The sequence below is a fragment of the Melozone crissalis genome, unplaced genomic scaffold (assembly GCF_028551555.1).
Source record: "Melozone crissalis strain CALT ecotype California unplaced genomic scaffold, PUWL_Pcris_2 ptg000017l_1, whole genome shotgun sequence".
Taxonomy (NCBI): Eukaryota; Metazoa; Chordata; class Aves; order Passeriformes; family Passerellidae; genus Melozone; species Melozone crissalis.
Genome location: NW_026535795.1, coordinates 8,288,366 through 8,303,834, shown reverse-complemented (window position 1 = coordinate 8,303,834; position 15,469 = coordinate 8,288,366). Strand labels below are relative to the sequence as shown.

General features: G+C 42.6%; 1 protein-coding gene across 1 annotated transcript; it reads left to right on the top strand.

The window, feature by feature from the left end:
* Positions 1-3,699: 3,699 nt before the first annotated feature.
* LOC128935981 (protein-glutamine gamma-glutamyltransferase 6-like) lies at positions 3,700-15,136 on the top strand. Its single transcript, XM_054274631.1, has 12 exons — positions 3,700-3,892; positions 4,226-4,465; positions 4,971-5,089; positions 6,187-6,315; positions 7,616-7,793; positions 9,237-9,372; positions 9,758-9,861; positions 10,629-10,871; positions 11,406-11,732; positions 12,736-12,893; positions 14,544-14,677; positions 14,983-15,136. The coding sequence occupies exons 1-12, from the start codon at positions 3,700-3,702 to the stop codon at positions 15,134-15,136; spliced, it is 2,115 nt and encodes a 704-aa protein (XP_054130606.1).
* The last annotated feature ends 333 nt before the right edge of the window (positions 15,137-15,469 follow it).

The window sequence follows — 15,469 nt, the reverse complement described above, 5'->3', positions numbered from 1 at the left end:
CATTACAGTTCACTGGAAGTCCAGAGCAGTGTGCAGCCTACTCTTGGGACAAATGGCCAGGGCATGTTTCAGATAAGCTGTTGCACAGGATGAGGGAGGAGAGGGCAGGAGGAGCTGCAGGAGCAGAGCGCTGTAATTACAGAGGGCAGGGCTCACACCAGAAGAGCAGCTCTGCAGCTTCCTCCAGGGCCCAACCAACCCTGCCATGCCAAACAGCTACAGAGAAGCCATGTGCATGTGTGATGAGCACCAAACTACAAAGAAAAATTATTAGAAGCAGAGGCAGCCATTAAAGACTTCTCTTTACTTAACCAAGTCTCCAGTCTGAGCTGACTGCACAACAATGCCCCCTCCCTGGGAAGTGTTTCTCCTTAGAGAAGAAATGCAGATTATATTATGCAGATTATAATCATGTCAGAAACAGGTAATGAGAAGGAAGCATTATTACAATAATGTGGCAAAGACAAAATGAATTATATGCAATAATATGGAAGATCTTCAGATAGATGTTTTTTTTAAAAAAAAGTGGGGGAAGAAAGCTACTGGCAGTAACACTAATTATTATAAATTTCCTTGGATTACTCCTTCTCCCACACAGTGTGCTGTACTATAGGTACATTAGTCTACACTTGCCCTCTGTACACACTGTCCCCAAAACCCTAAAATGACACAAACCAAACCATCTAAAATTAGGTTGCTTCTGTCTACTTAAGATAGTATTTCCTTCATTAGGCCAAATTTTGGATGCTTTCCTCTCTAAAATGCCAGAAAACTGATTCTCATCTTTCCTCAGTCCTTCACCAGTTTTACATAAGGATAATTGGATTCAAGATTGTGCAATTAAAGCAGTCATCAGTGGATGCTCACGTAGGATATCACTACAAAAACAGTAGCTACCAACCACAGGTCACACCCAGCTTGTATAAACTCCAGCCTAGGTAGCCAAGTCCAGTCCTGAGCCTTTCATTACTGGTGCTGCTGGAAGAGGATTTAGAATGTTCTTGCACACCTTTGTAACTGTACCCTGAGCTACGCACGAGGGTGGAAAGGAAGAAGGAATCCTTATGGCAGGTAAGTTCATCCAGCCTCATGGCTCCAGACACCCTCTTCCAATCCAGATGAGCAATATTTACTGAGGAAACGAGATAAATTACATCTTGCTGCTCTCTCAGGAACTCTGCTTTTTTAGGTTAAGTGTATTTATTGGTTTTTCTACTAGAACTGATTTTCTTTTTTTCTTTTATTATCATGAGTCTTGAACCTTATTTTTCCAGTAACACAGAAAAGTAGAGTAAGAAAATATTTTTCTATCGTATCAATTAACTGCTCTATTCAGTGCTTTTGCAGCTACCTAATTAACTATTGGCTGGTGATTGGAACATCAAACTGCTACACGGAAATTCCAGGCTCTAAGATAGATGGAGTCTGGCCTCAGCCAGGTCCCTTGGTGGTCTCTGGGCTCCCCAGAGGGGCTCTGCCAGCTGAGCGCTGTTTGTCTGTCTGGGATTGCACTCACTGTGCTCACTCATGCTGCCTGTAAAGATCTTGAGTTAGACATGTGCACCATGGAATACTCACACACACACTCCACATTTTACACAATGTTTTCCTGTTAGAGCTTCAGCTTTCAGTCAAAGAGAACCCTGTGTGCACCATGGTCAGCATCTTCAGCAGTGACCACCAGGCTTTTCCTCCTGAGCATGCTACCAATGTCTGTCCATTACAGCAGGGACACCCAAACACATTTTTGGTCAATTTTACACTGACTGACTTACAGGAAATAATCCTCACAGACGCTGAAAGATGAAAAAGAAATAATAGGATTGAAATTGAAACTGTGAAGATCAAATCAAGGATAAATTTGAGATTCACGTGGAGAAAAGACTGGCATCAAGCTTTACTGTGCTCTTGCCACGTATATGGAACTTTTCTTCCTGATCTCTTGCACAGGTTCTCTGGAAATGCCTGTGTAGCCATGAAATTCACAAGGCAAATCAAACTATTGATGCAGTAAATTGTTAGAGGAAACCAATGCTAGCCACTGCCTTCTTTATCTTTCCTGCTTCTGCTCACTTCCCCTCTTCCATATTGACCTTGCCTGTGACACTCTGACAGTGTTTAATAGCACTGTTAGGTCCTTTAACATCAGAGCCTCACTCATATAATTAAATCCTCTGTGCATGACATTTTTATTTACAAATGTGCAAAATGCTCTCAGTTTCCTGCATCCCTGCCCTGCAGAGCCTGGGCACTCAGGATACACATGGATAAAGTGCAGCAAGGCAAAACGACTCCTTTTCAAATCCTGACTCCAAGTGCCCTTCAGAAACACCTTCCAAGTCACCCTTAAATTAGAGGACTTGATATTAGGAATGATGCTTTCCATGGTCCTGTTCAATTAAACATGTTTAAGGCAGGAAAATGAAGTGATGATGCAAGCAACATGCTTTCCAGGCATTTCACACCATGTGACTCAAACATCGGACTCCTGCCAATGGAATTTTTGTCTCCAGGTGATACATCTGAAGCAAGACCCTCAACTGAAAACACTCACATATGCTTATGCACACAGACTACAGGAAAGTCACTTGCTCCAGGCCTGTACTGCCTGAAGAATGCCTCAGAAATGCACAATTCTTCCAAAAAGCTGAAAAAATCATACAATTGAGCCTTTATCAAGCCTTCACAGAATATAACTCTGTCCTGCAAATGCAGCAGAAAACTGAAATCTCATCCTATTATTATAGTAGAAGGCTATAGATTCCCTCAGACATGAGCCCCTTTCTTGGTTGAGTGAAATTATGGAAATGCTTACAGCAGCATTATTCTGCACAGGGTTAACAGGCTCTACTCAGAGCAGGAGGTTTTCTTCACCTGAAACTCCTCCGGAATATCATACTGGGAAAGGGCGCTTTCCAAACACCTGTTTTCATAGGGAAACCTGCATTTTTCTGCTTTGTTCTTGCTTGTTGTTGTGGGAAGTTTTTAATTTATCAAGGAAAGAGAAAGCTTGAAGCTTTTATAATCTAAGCTTCAGTGCCTCATTTTCAACATTGGGCAACCTATCATGATACAATAGAGCAACCCGTAGCACTGCCTCGAGATATGCCACTCCTCTGCTTGTAATCTTCCTTCAACAGAGTGTGAAATAACACCCAGCTTCAAGCTACAGACTGTAAATTAATTTAGATACAAGATACGTGAGAAGATAACAAGCAAGTTCCACACTGAAGATACCAACCTCCTAGCCATCATTGGCAGGCAGTGTTTCCAGAACCAGCCTTGCATTTCCTGATGAGAGTTTTAATGCTTTAATAGTTTTAATTTTTCTTTCTGTAAATCTGTAAAACATGATGGGAACTAGATATCACCACAGAAAAAGGACAGGAACATGAGGAATAGAACAGTCTCTTCAGACTTTAACAATGTCTTATCTAAACACAAAAGATTTTGAATTTTTGTTTAAATCAAATACAAGTTCTCTGAAGTTTGGATTTTTTTTTCTCTTTCTGAAAGAACTCTACGGAAAAGAGTTCATATTTTAGCTGTTTGGCTAACTCCCTGGCCTTTTTTCAATTTTTAATAACAATGGATTTTTCTTTGTTCCTATAGCACATAATGCCAGCTATATAAAAATATAATAAAATTAGTACACAATGAAAAGGTGTGCAAGTCTGAAGGAAAATGTTTTTCATTAACATGTCTTGTGTCTTCTCAGCCCTAAAAATAGGAAAAGTCAACTGGCAATCCAAACTAAACAAAGCTGCACACCACACCTCTGATTACAGCAGCACAGAACTCATCTTGAGGAGAGGGCAGCCTTTCAACATCTCTCTGAACCTCAAAACAACAGCACAATCTTGGGACAACTTGACCTTTATTGCAAGCACAGGTAATCTCCCCACGGCAGTCATCTCATATCCAGCTTATTCCAGCTCCAAAATACTTGTGCCTTACAGGTGTACACGGAACACTCTTGAAACATTAAAGTTTGCCCTGTTCCCCTCAGGATTCCTTGCCCTTTTAGGCTCAGGAGTTCCCATTTTAAAGTTTGACCTACACCTTAAGGCAAGAGACAGTTAATAATTCAAAGGAAGGCAGGAGCCATCCTCATTTCCACACCAAGGCTGTATCTCTGCTCCTAAGGACATCCCCGCAGCGCTGCGTGTTATCTCCATAACATAATTCACCTCTACCTCCCACAAACCACCATTCCCTCTGGCAGGACCATCTCCAGAAGAGTCCCAGCAGACCAAGGCCATATTTAGCCTTTCTGAGGAGGGTTCCAATGGCTGGAGTGCAACCCAGGAGTGCAGCGAGCCTCGCTGCCTGAGCCTCAGCATCCGCAGCCCAGCCGACGCCGTCGTCGGGCGATACAAACTCCAGCTCCAGGTCCTCGCTGGGAACAAGCTCTCCTCCAAAGTCCTGGGCCAGTTTGTGCTACTCTTCAATCCCTGGTGTCCAGGTATGCTCTGAACCTCCAAATAACTCATTGTCTCAGCCAGGAAACCTGGGTGTCACAGTGAAGTCTGTGCCTGGCAGTCACAGCTACAGAAAGTTGGTTTTTTGCTTAACATCAAGGATCAAGTTTTTGTCCCTTCTTCAGTGTTGAAAGGCATCAAAGACCCAGACTCTTGCTTGTAGGATAAGAAATCAAAGGGAGTAAATATTCCAAATATTCATTCTAGAATTTTTTCCTCTGGTTCTTGCATTCATTTGTAAAACAACTAACAAGTACCAGTAAGATACATACTGTGCTTACTGCAGGGACAGGAACACAGTCAGTTCCCCTGAAAGGAATTTCATGCTTATTTCTCTCACTCTCTAAATGGTTACAGAGGTGTAGCAGAGAGTCCTAAGCCTGAATGCATGGGCAGTCTCACCTGATCCCTAGAACTGCTCTCTATTTGGGATTTTCAGTTAGAGCTAAACCATTTCCTTCCAGCCATCATGTCTCACTCTGCTTGCAGATGATGATGTCTACATGGCTAATGAAAAGGAGAGGCAGGAGTATGTCCTGAATGACAGTGGAATCATCTTTCAGGGAGTGGAGAAAGATATTCAAGAAGAAGCTTGGAACTATGGACAGGTAAGCAGCACCACCTCCTCCAGAACTGTAAAAATAAGAGTAGTGGGTAAATAGGGTCTTGAGGAGAAAAAAAATCATTCTGTCATAGTATAAGAGTTCAATATTCCTCACTTCAGATCTTCTTGCAGATATGTATCTTATTTTTCATTACATTACAGACAGCAGCATCAGAATAATTTCCTCTGTGTGGCATGTGCTCATACAGAAATGAAAGAAACAAAGCATAATTTTAGGCAAAAGTTTTCTTTTGCCTGTTAGAAAAACTGGTAAAACTATATTATGCAATGTGTTCAGTAATGGGGCAGAAGACCCTAAAAGGATACCCCAAATGTACTCAACTGAAACAAGTCCTGTTGGAATTTTTGAAAAGCACTTTGGCCCTCCAAGTGTAACCACTGCAAACACAGTCAGAACTACAGCCCATCTCCAGGCACACAGCCATCCTGCCCCTGCCCAGGCCAGCCAGGACCATCCCTGGTCACTTCATGCCCTCCAGCATCTGCAGACAGCATTTCTATTGATCCTCCTGATCCCATGGCTGCTTTTACATTAATAAATGAAACAAGGCCAGGGTTCCTTTCTGTCTCAGGCCAAGGGCCATCCTTGCCTGGCCACATCCATCCAGCCATGCACTGGGGCATTCTCTGGGCCCAAGCAGTGTCTTGGTGACCCTAATCCACAATAATTATTTTTGTGGGTTTCTTTCAGATCAGATCACCTGATACGAGGTGAGGGCAGCCCATGAGAGTAAAGCTTTCACAACAGATAGGTGCCTGAAGGGGCAGGGCAGGATGTGGGAGGGTGTGAGCCCTGCTGAGCCAAACCCACAGTGATCTTGTCTGTGCCACCAGGCACATAATGTCCTCATGAATGCCAGTGGCCATGGACCCACACTGTGCCCAGACATCTTTAAAATACTATGGAGAGTTGGCAGCTTAATGATTATATTTTCCTCTTGCCCCAGTTTTCTTTAACAGTACAGAAAACTCTTCTATTCCCATCTTCCTTCCAAGCGCAGAGAAGGAAACCAGGTGGGGAGTTTACCCTTGGGTTTTCTTATGAAATCAGCTTTGATATATTGCTTGTTTTGATTCCAGTTTGAAGAGGACATCCTGGATATCTCTCTGGCTGTTCTGGACCGGAGCCTGAACCACCGTGAGGACCCAGCTCTGGATGTGTCCAGGAGGAGCAGCCCTGTCTATGTGAGCAGGGTTATCAGCGCCACGGTAAAGTCATCCTGCACTTACAGCTGGAAATCCACCTACCAGCAAAACCCCAACTCACACTCATGCTTGAGCATTAATTCCTCAATGTTTTATAGGTGTAGCCAAGCAAAAAATAGCTACGAAATAGGTAAAATGGAGATTTATTCTCCTTCCCAAAAGTTTGCTTACTACTGAAGGAATGTTTCCAAGAACTTCTGAGAAACGTCAAACCTCACATGTGTTTTCCTGACAGATTCTCAGTCCATTAGATCTTTTCACTAATTTGGAAAGCCTTTGACTATTCTGAAATCACTTGCTAAGTTTTTCAAACACCAAGAGAAGCACAAAATATTTTGGAAAACCAGTGCTGGTTCAGCTGCATTTAATGTCTGAATTTAGCATTCTTTACTTAAGGGATATTTGTTCAGTGAGGTTTTTACCATTTCCTGCAACAAATAGTTACAACTCCTCCTCATAAACACATAAATGCACAACTAGGCAGCTGAAAAGTTTTCTATTTTATAAATAATACATGCCTCACCACAACTCTTAGCAAATTCTTCCTTTATAACTGAATATAGTTATATATATCAGTTATATATATAAAAAATATAACTATATATATATAAAAAATATATATATTAAAAAATATATATATATAAAAATACAACTGATATTTTTCAGTCTTTGGGACAGCACACACTTTAGGCATTCTCAGCCTCAATATAAAGTAAATAACTCTACTCAGATGTACAAAATTACTATAACTACAAATAATTAAGGAAAAAATATTAAAAATAACTTGCTGCATCCTGTACCACCACACTTGATACTTAAACAAGGCTCTACAATGGTTGTGCACAAATTTATGCAACCACACCTAACAAGTTTGGGCAAGCTGTACTATCTGCACATTTGCAACAAATGCACATTCAGAGAAAAGATGGATTTCTCAAGGCTTCCATAAATCACTTGAGAATGTGAAGCAACATGAATGCAGAGTCTAGCAGAGTAATGACATAGAAGGAGGTGAGATCAATGGATGAAACAGAGAAAATGTAAATAGGTGTCAGTCAGTACATTTGGGATCACTTGTACTGAAAACAAGGCAGTTTTGAATCACCAGATTCTACAATCTAGTCTGGGTTTGGTCCAGCTGTGTGTGGCCTTTGAGAAGACAAAATTCTGTCTAAAATTCAAACGCTCTGTCCCATCACCCAGTAAACAAGAACAGCGCTACCCACACAGGGTCACCTCTAACTACTCCCCTCTCTCTTTTCCTGTAAACACTTTAATTCTCTCACGAGGAGGACTCTTTCAGGTGAACAGCAACGATGATAAGGGAGTGGTGGAAGGGAAGTGGAGCGGGAGGTTCCGCTCGGGGACGAACCCGCTGCGCTGGAGCGGCAGCGTGACCATCCTGCGCCGCTGGCACCGCGCCCGCTACCGCCCCGTGCGCTACGGACAGTGCTGGGTCTTCGCAGGAGTCACCTGCACAGGTACGCTGCCACTGCTGGAAATGGCACCGCACACGCAACTTCTCGCGTTTTCTGTGCTTGAAATGGCTCACAAGGTATTAAAAAGACTTTTCCCCCAGCCCCGCGAGTGAAGAAGTTGAGGTTCCTCAGCTCTGCTTTTCAAGGTTGTTTATTTTCTCTTATCTATTCCATTCTTTCTCTGACCTGCTGAGGTCTGTCTGGCAGGTCGGTTTGTGGCACATTGACTGCCCTCGTGGTGGTGTTAGCTTTTTATACTAAGAACTACGTGTACATTATTTACAATAATTTTCCAATATCTGTCACCTATGTTAGACAGTTTGTCTCTATCCTACATCAATCCAGAAGTGTCACCATCACAGCAGAAGATGGAGGACAAGAAGAAGAAGAAGAAGGACAGGACACACCCAGAGTCCTCCATCTTGCCTCTTGAACCCCCATTCTAAATCCCCAAAATTCTACTTTTTCACCCTGTGACAAATTAACTATCATTCTACTCAAACTCTTGTGGATTGTAAATCCTCACACAAAGTTGGTAATTGTTTCCATGGGCTAAAATCGAAGGCACAGGTGTTTTTGACTATGTGCCAAGGTCTCTGAGCCCCTTGCCAGGATCTTGAGTCATCCAGGGCAGCCAGAGGAGTGTCCTGGGTTCTGACAGCAGCTCATTATGAGTTCTGCAGGCTGAACTTTGAGAAAATTCTGTTCAGGCTGTTTCAGCTCTGGCAGGGAGAGTGAGGAACCTCTGCTGTCCATGTGTGAAGGGTTAATCCTTCAGGTTACAGGTTGCAATAATGCATGCCAGCTTTGTGAGTAAACACAAAACTTTGTGAGTAAGCAAAAACCAAAAGGGTTTTCCAGGCTGGGCTGGTGAAAAGAGCAAGGTTTCCTGTTTCAAAGCAAGGATTCAAAGAAAACCAGTACTCTTTCAAGTTCACCTTCTCACACTACCAGTTTTCTACTGCTGTATCTTACCAGCTGATGACAAGAGAAAGTCACAATACTGAGGACCTGTAAAGGGAGCTGCAAGTCAGGAAAATAATTTAATTCTAGCAGTGTCCAGTCAGAGCTGCTCTGAGACACAAAAACCTCTGTGGGGAAAATACAAAGGAAAATTGAGAGGTGTATCTCCAAAAGTGGAAAAAGAAACAAGGAACAAACAGAAGGAAAATGGGAGAGAGAACAGGATAAGGAACCAAAGATTAAAATAAATGGGTGAACCAAACTCTTATTAAAAAGGCCATGACAGCTAAGAATGTCGTGTCAGTCAAAGTGTCTTTTTAGCAATTTTGCACAATGAGTGTGGCTTGCATCATGGCTGGAGGGAAATTTCTGAGGGCTTGTTTCACCACTGAAAACATACACTAAACTGTGTGACCAAGAGAAAAGCTTTCTATATGTCTGCAAAATAGGTTTACAGAGCTTTTATGGTATTCTATATTGCAGTACTGAGGTGCTTGGGAATACCTACTCGTGTTATTACAAACTTCAACTCTGCCCATGACAAGAACCTAAATCTGAGTATTGATAAGTACATTGATGTGTCTGGAAACAACCTGCACTTGAGTGAAGACAGTGTGTGGTAAATATACATATTTCTTTAATATTTCTTCCATTCTATTCCCCACTAATTAAAATATCTAGAATCATGCTCCTGAAAAACTACCCTGACCTCATGCTCTCAGTGATATAAAACTCCACTCCAGACCTTTGGCTTTTTGTTCAGGAATGTCCAATATTGAATTATTGACTCTGAAATGAAGTTTTTTTCTTTTTAATATTTCTTTTTCATAACATCCCAACCTTTCTCAGAGGTATAACACAAAAAGCTGGCAAAAAAGGGGAAGGAGGTGCTCATGTAAGGAGTACAGCAGCTGCTCTCTCCACAGTGGAGTTTTCCCTCACTCAATTAGGATTATTTCTTGCATTGTACAAATCTGATATTCTGCATTCTACCTCCCTTGCAGGAATTTCCATGTCTGGAATGAAAGCTGGTTTGTTAGAAGAGACCTCGGATCTTTCTATGATGGATGGCAGGTTCTGGATGCAACACCCCAGGAAAGAAGCAAAGGTAACACTGTTGTAAATATAAAAACCTGTAGATAATGTTACTCCTAAGGATTGCCAGGAGTAAAAGACTGAAATTTGAAATTACCAAAAATTTCAGGACAATTCTCTTCTATATATCCTCTGTAGATGTAGCATTCATTTGGCTCTGCAAGAAAAGCAATACCCACATCAATCTCCAGTAAGGAGCTTTTCTATCAGCCTCTGGATTGCTGACCAGCATAACAATTCTTTCTTTTTTCATTTCAATTCTCCGCCTCCACAAAAGCCAGCACATCTTAAGTTCACTCATCTCACCCCTGCTTGTCTTAGCTGCTCACATCACACAAGCCAAATCTTCCCTACCAGGTTTAACAAAATCAGTTTCCTGGCTCTTCTCAATGCACACCCAGCACTGCTGATTCCCATCTCTCATTCTGACTCCTCTCCTTCCCTCTGACAGCTTTGCATGCAGCCTTTGGTGGGTGAGACCATTTCTCATGGCACCACCACCAGAAGCTTCAGCTGTCCCCACCAGCCTCCTGTGCAGCCCCACCTTTTGATCCAAAGTGCACCTGGAATCTCTGGGCACGCTGTTACCACATCACACAGACATTAAAACAGTGTACTTGACCCAAATGTGTCTTTGGAGCAGCTGCCTCTCCCTCTTGCTGTCAGCATGAGGATTTATGTTGTTTTACTTCTCCCAAATGTGTCTTTGGAGTGGCTGCCTCTCCCTCCTGCTGTCAGCATGAGGATTTATATTGTTCAACTTCCCCCTCTGTAACACAGGCATCTATCAGTGTGGTCCTGCCTCCACCAGAGCCATTAAGGAAGGGGATGTGGACCTGGATTACGACAGCCCGTTTGTGTTTGCAGCAGTGAATGCTGACTGCGTTACTTGGATTCGCTACAGCAAGAAAAGAAAAGAGAGAATTTATTCTGACACCAGGAAGATTGGGAAATTTATCAGCACCAAAGCAGTGGGCACTAACGCCCGTGTGGATGTCACTGATAATTACAAATATCCAGAAGGTAATTCGTTATTACAATAGTTTTGCCACTGATGATCAGGTGTGAAAAGAATTGAGGCCTTTGTTGGACTGAGTACTGACTAAATTTCTTTACTTCGAGAGCCAAAGAATTGTGAATTTTCAAGGTCTTAGGGCTCCTTACCTGCTGATATTGATTCAATTGAAACAACAGCCATTCTGGAGAGCTGTTTGGGGAGAATTTCTGAAAAAGGGTTTTTTCATCCTTCTCAGTTTTAGAGGACATGGTAACTGCCCCACCTTATGCAGAACTGAGCTCTCCCAGAATTACCTTCCTACTGCCCACAGCTTCTAAGGGGTGCCCATGAGCAGCCACCTGGGCAGGTTTTACTTTCCAGCTTTCATGGCCATGCACATTCATTTGCTTTTGTGCCAAAATTCACATTAGGGTCAGACCTCACTTTCTCCTCTTGAATGTCTTTGCCCTTCTCATCTTCCCTAAATGTCTGAGATCAGCCATGGCTCCATGGCACCATACCCTGTACCTGCACTCTGACCATGGTACCTTTCAATGCAGGATCCCTGAAAGAAAGGCAGGTGTACAAGAAAGCACTGAAGCTGCTGGGTGTGAAAAGACCTGGGAAAAGAAGCAGAATTCCAAGGTCCAGAAGAGGATTTTCAAGGGCACAGCCTGCACAAACCCCCAGCATCTCAGGGAAGCTGCTCCTTGATGCATCTCCCGTGGTTGGCCAGGACATCCTCCTTACCTTGACACTCAAAAACTTGATCTCAGATTTTAAGACCATAAAGGTTAAACTGAAGGCTTCAGCCATTCTCTACACCAGAAAACCCAAGGCAGAGATTTTGCAGTTGCATAGGTCTGTTAAACTTGGATCTGAAGAAGGTAATTTTGATTTTATTACAGCTTTTATTACTGGACAAGATATAGTTTTGGGTTGTGGTCAGATCACATTAAATTAAAGAATGGCTCATGAGGTGTATGACCTACAAACAGCTGTAGATCAAGGCTATTCAGGGGAAAAGAAACACACATATTTTCCCTGTCTTAAGCATTTGCTTTCAGGCACTGACAAAAAGGAGACTGACCTTTTCTCTGACCCAGCACAGCCACTGTTGGCGCTACATTATGACCTTTTTTTGCTAAGCAAGAACAATCAAGAGACATAGACTGGAGAATAGTGAGATGCTGGCTCCCCCTAAGCAAAGCAAAAAGAGATTAAAGGGGGGAAAACAAGCCTACAACTTTCACAGCAGCACAACAGAAACCACCAACTGCAGGAAGAGCTGTGCCACCTGCAGAGGGGTCTCTGCCCTGCTTTTACAGGGACAGTGCTGAAAAATGAGAGGCAGCCCAGATGGACAGAGCTACCCTCTCAAGCTAATATATAACATGTTAGAACTCATTCTACAGCTCCAACAGAATTCTTCTTCTCACTATACTGAGTTCCATTGCCTTCCTCACTGGCACAACAACTCTGATTGTGCTAGGCAGAGGCTGAACAGCTGAATCTGCACCTTCTGACCTCTGCCCTCTTTGCAAAGAGGGAGCAATAAACCCCAGCTTCAGATTAATGAAAAAAACAACAGCAGGTATTGCCACATCCATCCATCCATCCATCCATCCATCCATCCATCCATCCATCCATCCATCCATCCATCCATCTGTCAGGTACCAAACTGTACCTGATCATTTAGTGCTTTATGTAAATGTGAGTAGAAGTCACCCATGAGCATCATTCCTGTCTGTTGGTGTCAACACTCACAAATGTGCAGCCCCAGGGTGATAAGAGAATTACTCCTTAAAACACAGGTATCTTGCAGATAGCTGATACTCAGGAAAAAAAAAAAAAATAAGAGAGGGAAATTTTGTTTCTGTTTCATTACAGTGAAAGAGATTTCTTTCAAGATCTCCTACTCCCAGTACAAAAACTCTCTGGTGGACGACAGGAAGATCCTGGTGACCGCTGTGTGCCAGATGAAACGGGGAGCCTCACTTCTGGTTGAGAAGGATATTGTGCTCCAGGATCCTTTTCTCACCATCAAGGTAAAAAATAGTCCCCACTGTGACCCTTGAGAAGCAGCAACTGGAATTCCTACTCCATCTCCTACTATCTCCTACATCTTCCTACTCCATCCCTTTCCTCATGGGAGGGAGTATGGGAAATGAAATCATGCCTGATCTTGGATCTTGTTGCTGTAGTAACAGGCCATATGATACAAATGAAATTAAATACACTAAAAAAAAGAAAAATCTTTCCATGGCATAGCTGTGCTGGGGTATTCGTGCCAGTGTTTGTTAATGCGGCATTGATAAGTGCTACAACAATTACAAGTTTACCTAAGGATGGACAGGCAGAACAGACGGAGAAAGAAATCTCATCCATATTTAGACCTCCCCTTCTGTTAGAAAAGTCTGATCAATATCTTCCAGTTTATTTAGGAAGACTGATTTTTACCGAAGACACCTTCACTGACCAGCTGATAACACCTGGGGCTGTAAATCTCTCCATTACCAATATTCAAAGAAAGCTCTTTAACTGTATCACGGTAAATGTCACTTTTCACCTTCTGCAACACTTCCCAAGTGATTAATTAGAACTGGAGGCTTCCTCTTTTTTCCACTTTTAACTGACTTTTGACACATGTAATACAATGAATAAAAAGCAGTTCTCAGCCTGCAGGAAAGATCCTGCACTGTGTTTGCCCAGGGACAGTCCTGGCTTTGCATGGCCCATCACATCCACATAAACGAGCTGAACTGGTTTTGGACAGAAGATTTAAATGCTGCATAACTCATGGGATCAAATGCTATCTGCTCATCTTACTGTAAATAACGCAGAGGGAATATGGTAATGTGCAGAGCCCTTCAGGGCCTCCAGACTGGATTAGTTGTCCCAAACCACTCTGTCAGTAGCATACAAGAAAAGCAAGGTCACACACAGGAGTAAAAAGTGTGGTTTTTTGCAGGTCTGGCAATTTCTGAATGCCAAGTTCTAGTAAGACTTTGTAAAAAGTCTCTGTGCTGTGTCATGCAAATAACAAAGCCAGTTTATGTAGGGCAGGCATCTGGATTAAATTACTCCAATTCAGTGATTAAGTGTTAAGAAGCATTTATGTTTCTGTTGATTGAAACTTCCCTATAAACATGGAGACAGTAATAGAGAAATGCAATTGGGACCTCTCAGTGATGTTACCTCATATTACATTATTTACAACTATATACCAGATATCCCAATTCCACATTATCTCAGCCAAAATAAGGTAATGAATATGTTTATTTGCTAATTTGCATTCTTTTCCCTGAGACACCACAATTCACCTCTGTCTCACACCCCCTATGTTCTCCAGTCCCAAACCTTTAATTTAGCCCAGTTAAAGCTAATTTAAGGTGCCTCCAGTAGTTAGCCATGTATGCCAATACTTGTGTTCTCACTCTGATGAGTATCATGTAATACATGAAACCATGCACCGACCTAGTTAAAAAGGGGACTAAATGGTAGATTCTACAGCAGCTTGCTGATTCTTAGCCACACTCATTCAAGGCTGAACTCTGTTGCCCAAAACCATGCACATCAGCTAATTCCTGGCTCCTTCCTGCCCAGGTGACCCTAAGGGTGAGTGGTTTGCAATGGGAATGAAAGGAGAAAAGCATTATGAAGACACGAGACTGATGCAGAACGTTTTCTCTCTGTAGGTCCTTGGTCCAGCTATGGTACACAAGCCTGTCAATGTGGAGGTCACATTCACCAACCCCCTGTGTGAGGAGGTGACAGACTGTGTCCTGAGAGCTGAGGGCAGTGGCCTGCTCAAAGAGCAACTGCGAATCTGGTATGTAAACACTTCTGACTGGTCATTGTTCACTTTGGTGGGAAATCTGGAGTACCAGTGGGGTTTTTAAAAAGATTATTCTGTCAACCTCATGACTTTCATCTGCACCAGCCTTGGACAAAATGCCACGATGTCAGTACTCTCCATACAGCAGATAGCAGATTGCACCTCTTTTGCCACAATTTGAATTACAGAATGCTCAGGGAGTGGAGAGGTGGCATACAGCCTTAAATTTGGGTACTCAGAAGAATACAGAGCAAGAATTTTTCAGCTGCTTTAACTTACAAATGTGTTCTCTCTTTTAGTGTGGAAAGAATGGCCCCCATGGAGACTTCAACAGTGGAGTTTGAGATCATTCCCTACAGGAGTGGCACCAGGCAGCTCCAGGTGGACTTGGTTTGCACCCACTTTTCAGACATTAAGGGATTTGTGACGCTCCATGTGGCTCCTACTCAGTGATATAACCTGCCCAACAGTTCAGTTTTGCCTGTTTATGAGGCTGGTGCAGTGTTCATGCATTCTTGTGACTGGAAGCACAGAAATGCAGATTACTCAGCCAAAATAAAGTGATGTAATATGAACGGAAACCAATAAAAAGGTACCAGGGACTATACTGTAAAGACAGTGTCACCTTTCTCATTCTCTAGCCTGTTTTATGGGCCTTCACACATACAATTACTGCTGGGAACCATTATATAATTAAACTTGAAGGAGAGGATCAAGTGTGATGGTTTGCAGCATTAGAGCCTGTAGCAATAATAGCAGCTGGATTTCCAAGGAACATCATTTAAG

Bases quoted from the DNA above. Each gene is read 5' to 3' on its own strand.
- LOC128935981 (XM_054274631.1), top strand. From the start codon at position 3,700: ATGTCTTGTGTCTTCTCAGCCCTAAAAATAGGAAAAGTCAACTGGCAA. The intron at 4,466-4,970 runs GTATGCTCTGAA...CTCTGCTTGCAG, and splicing joins CTTCAATCCCTGGTGTCCAG to ATGATGATGTCTACATGGCT. The intron at 14,678-14,982 runs GTATGTAAACAC...TCTCTCTTTTAG, and splicing joins AAAGAGCAACTGCGAATCTG to TGTGGAAAGAATGGCCCCCA.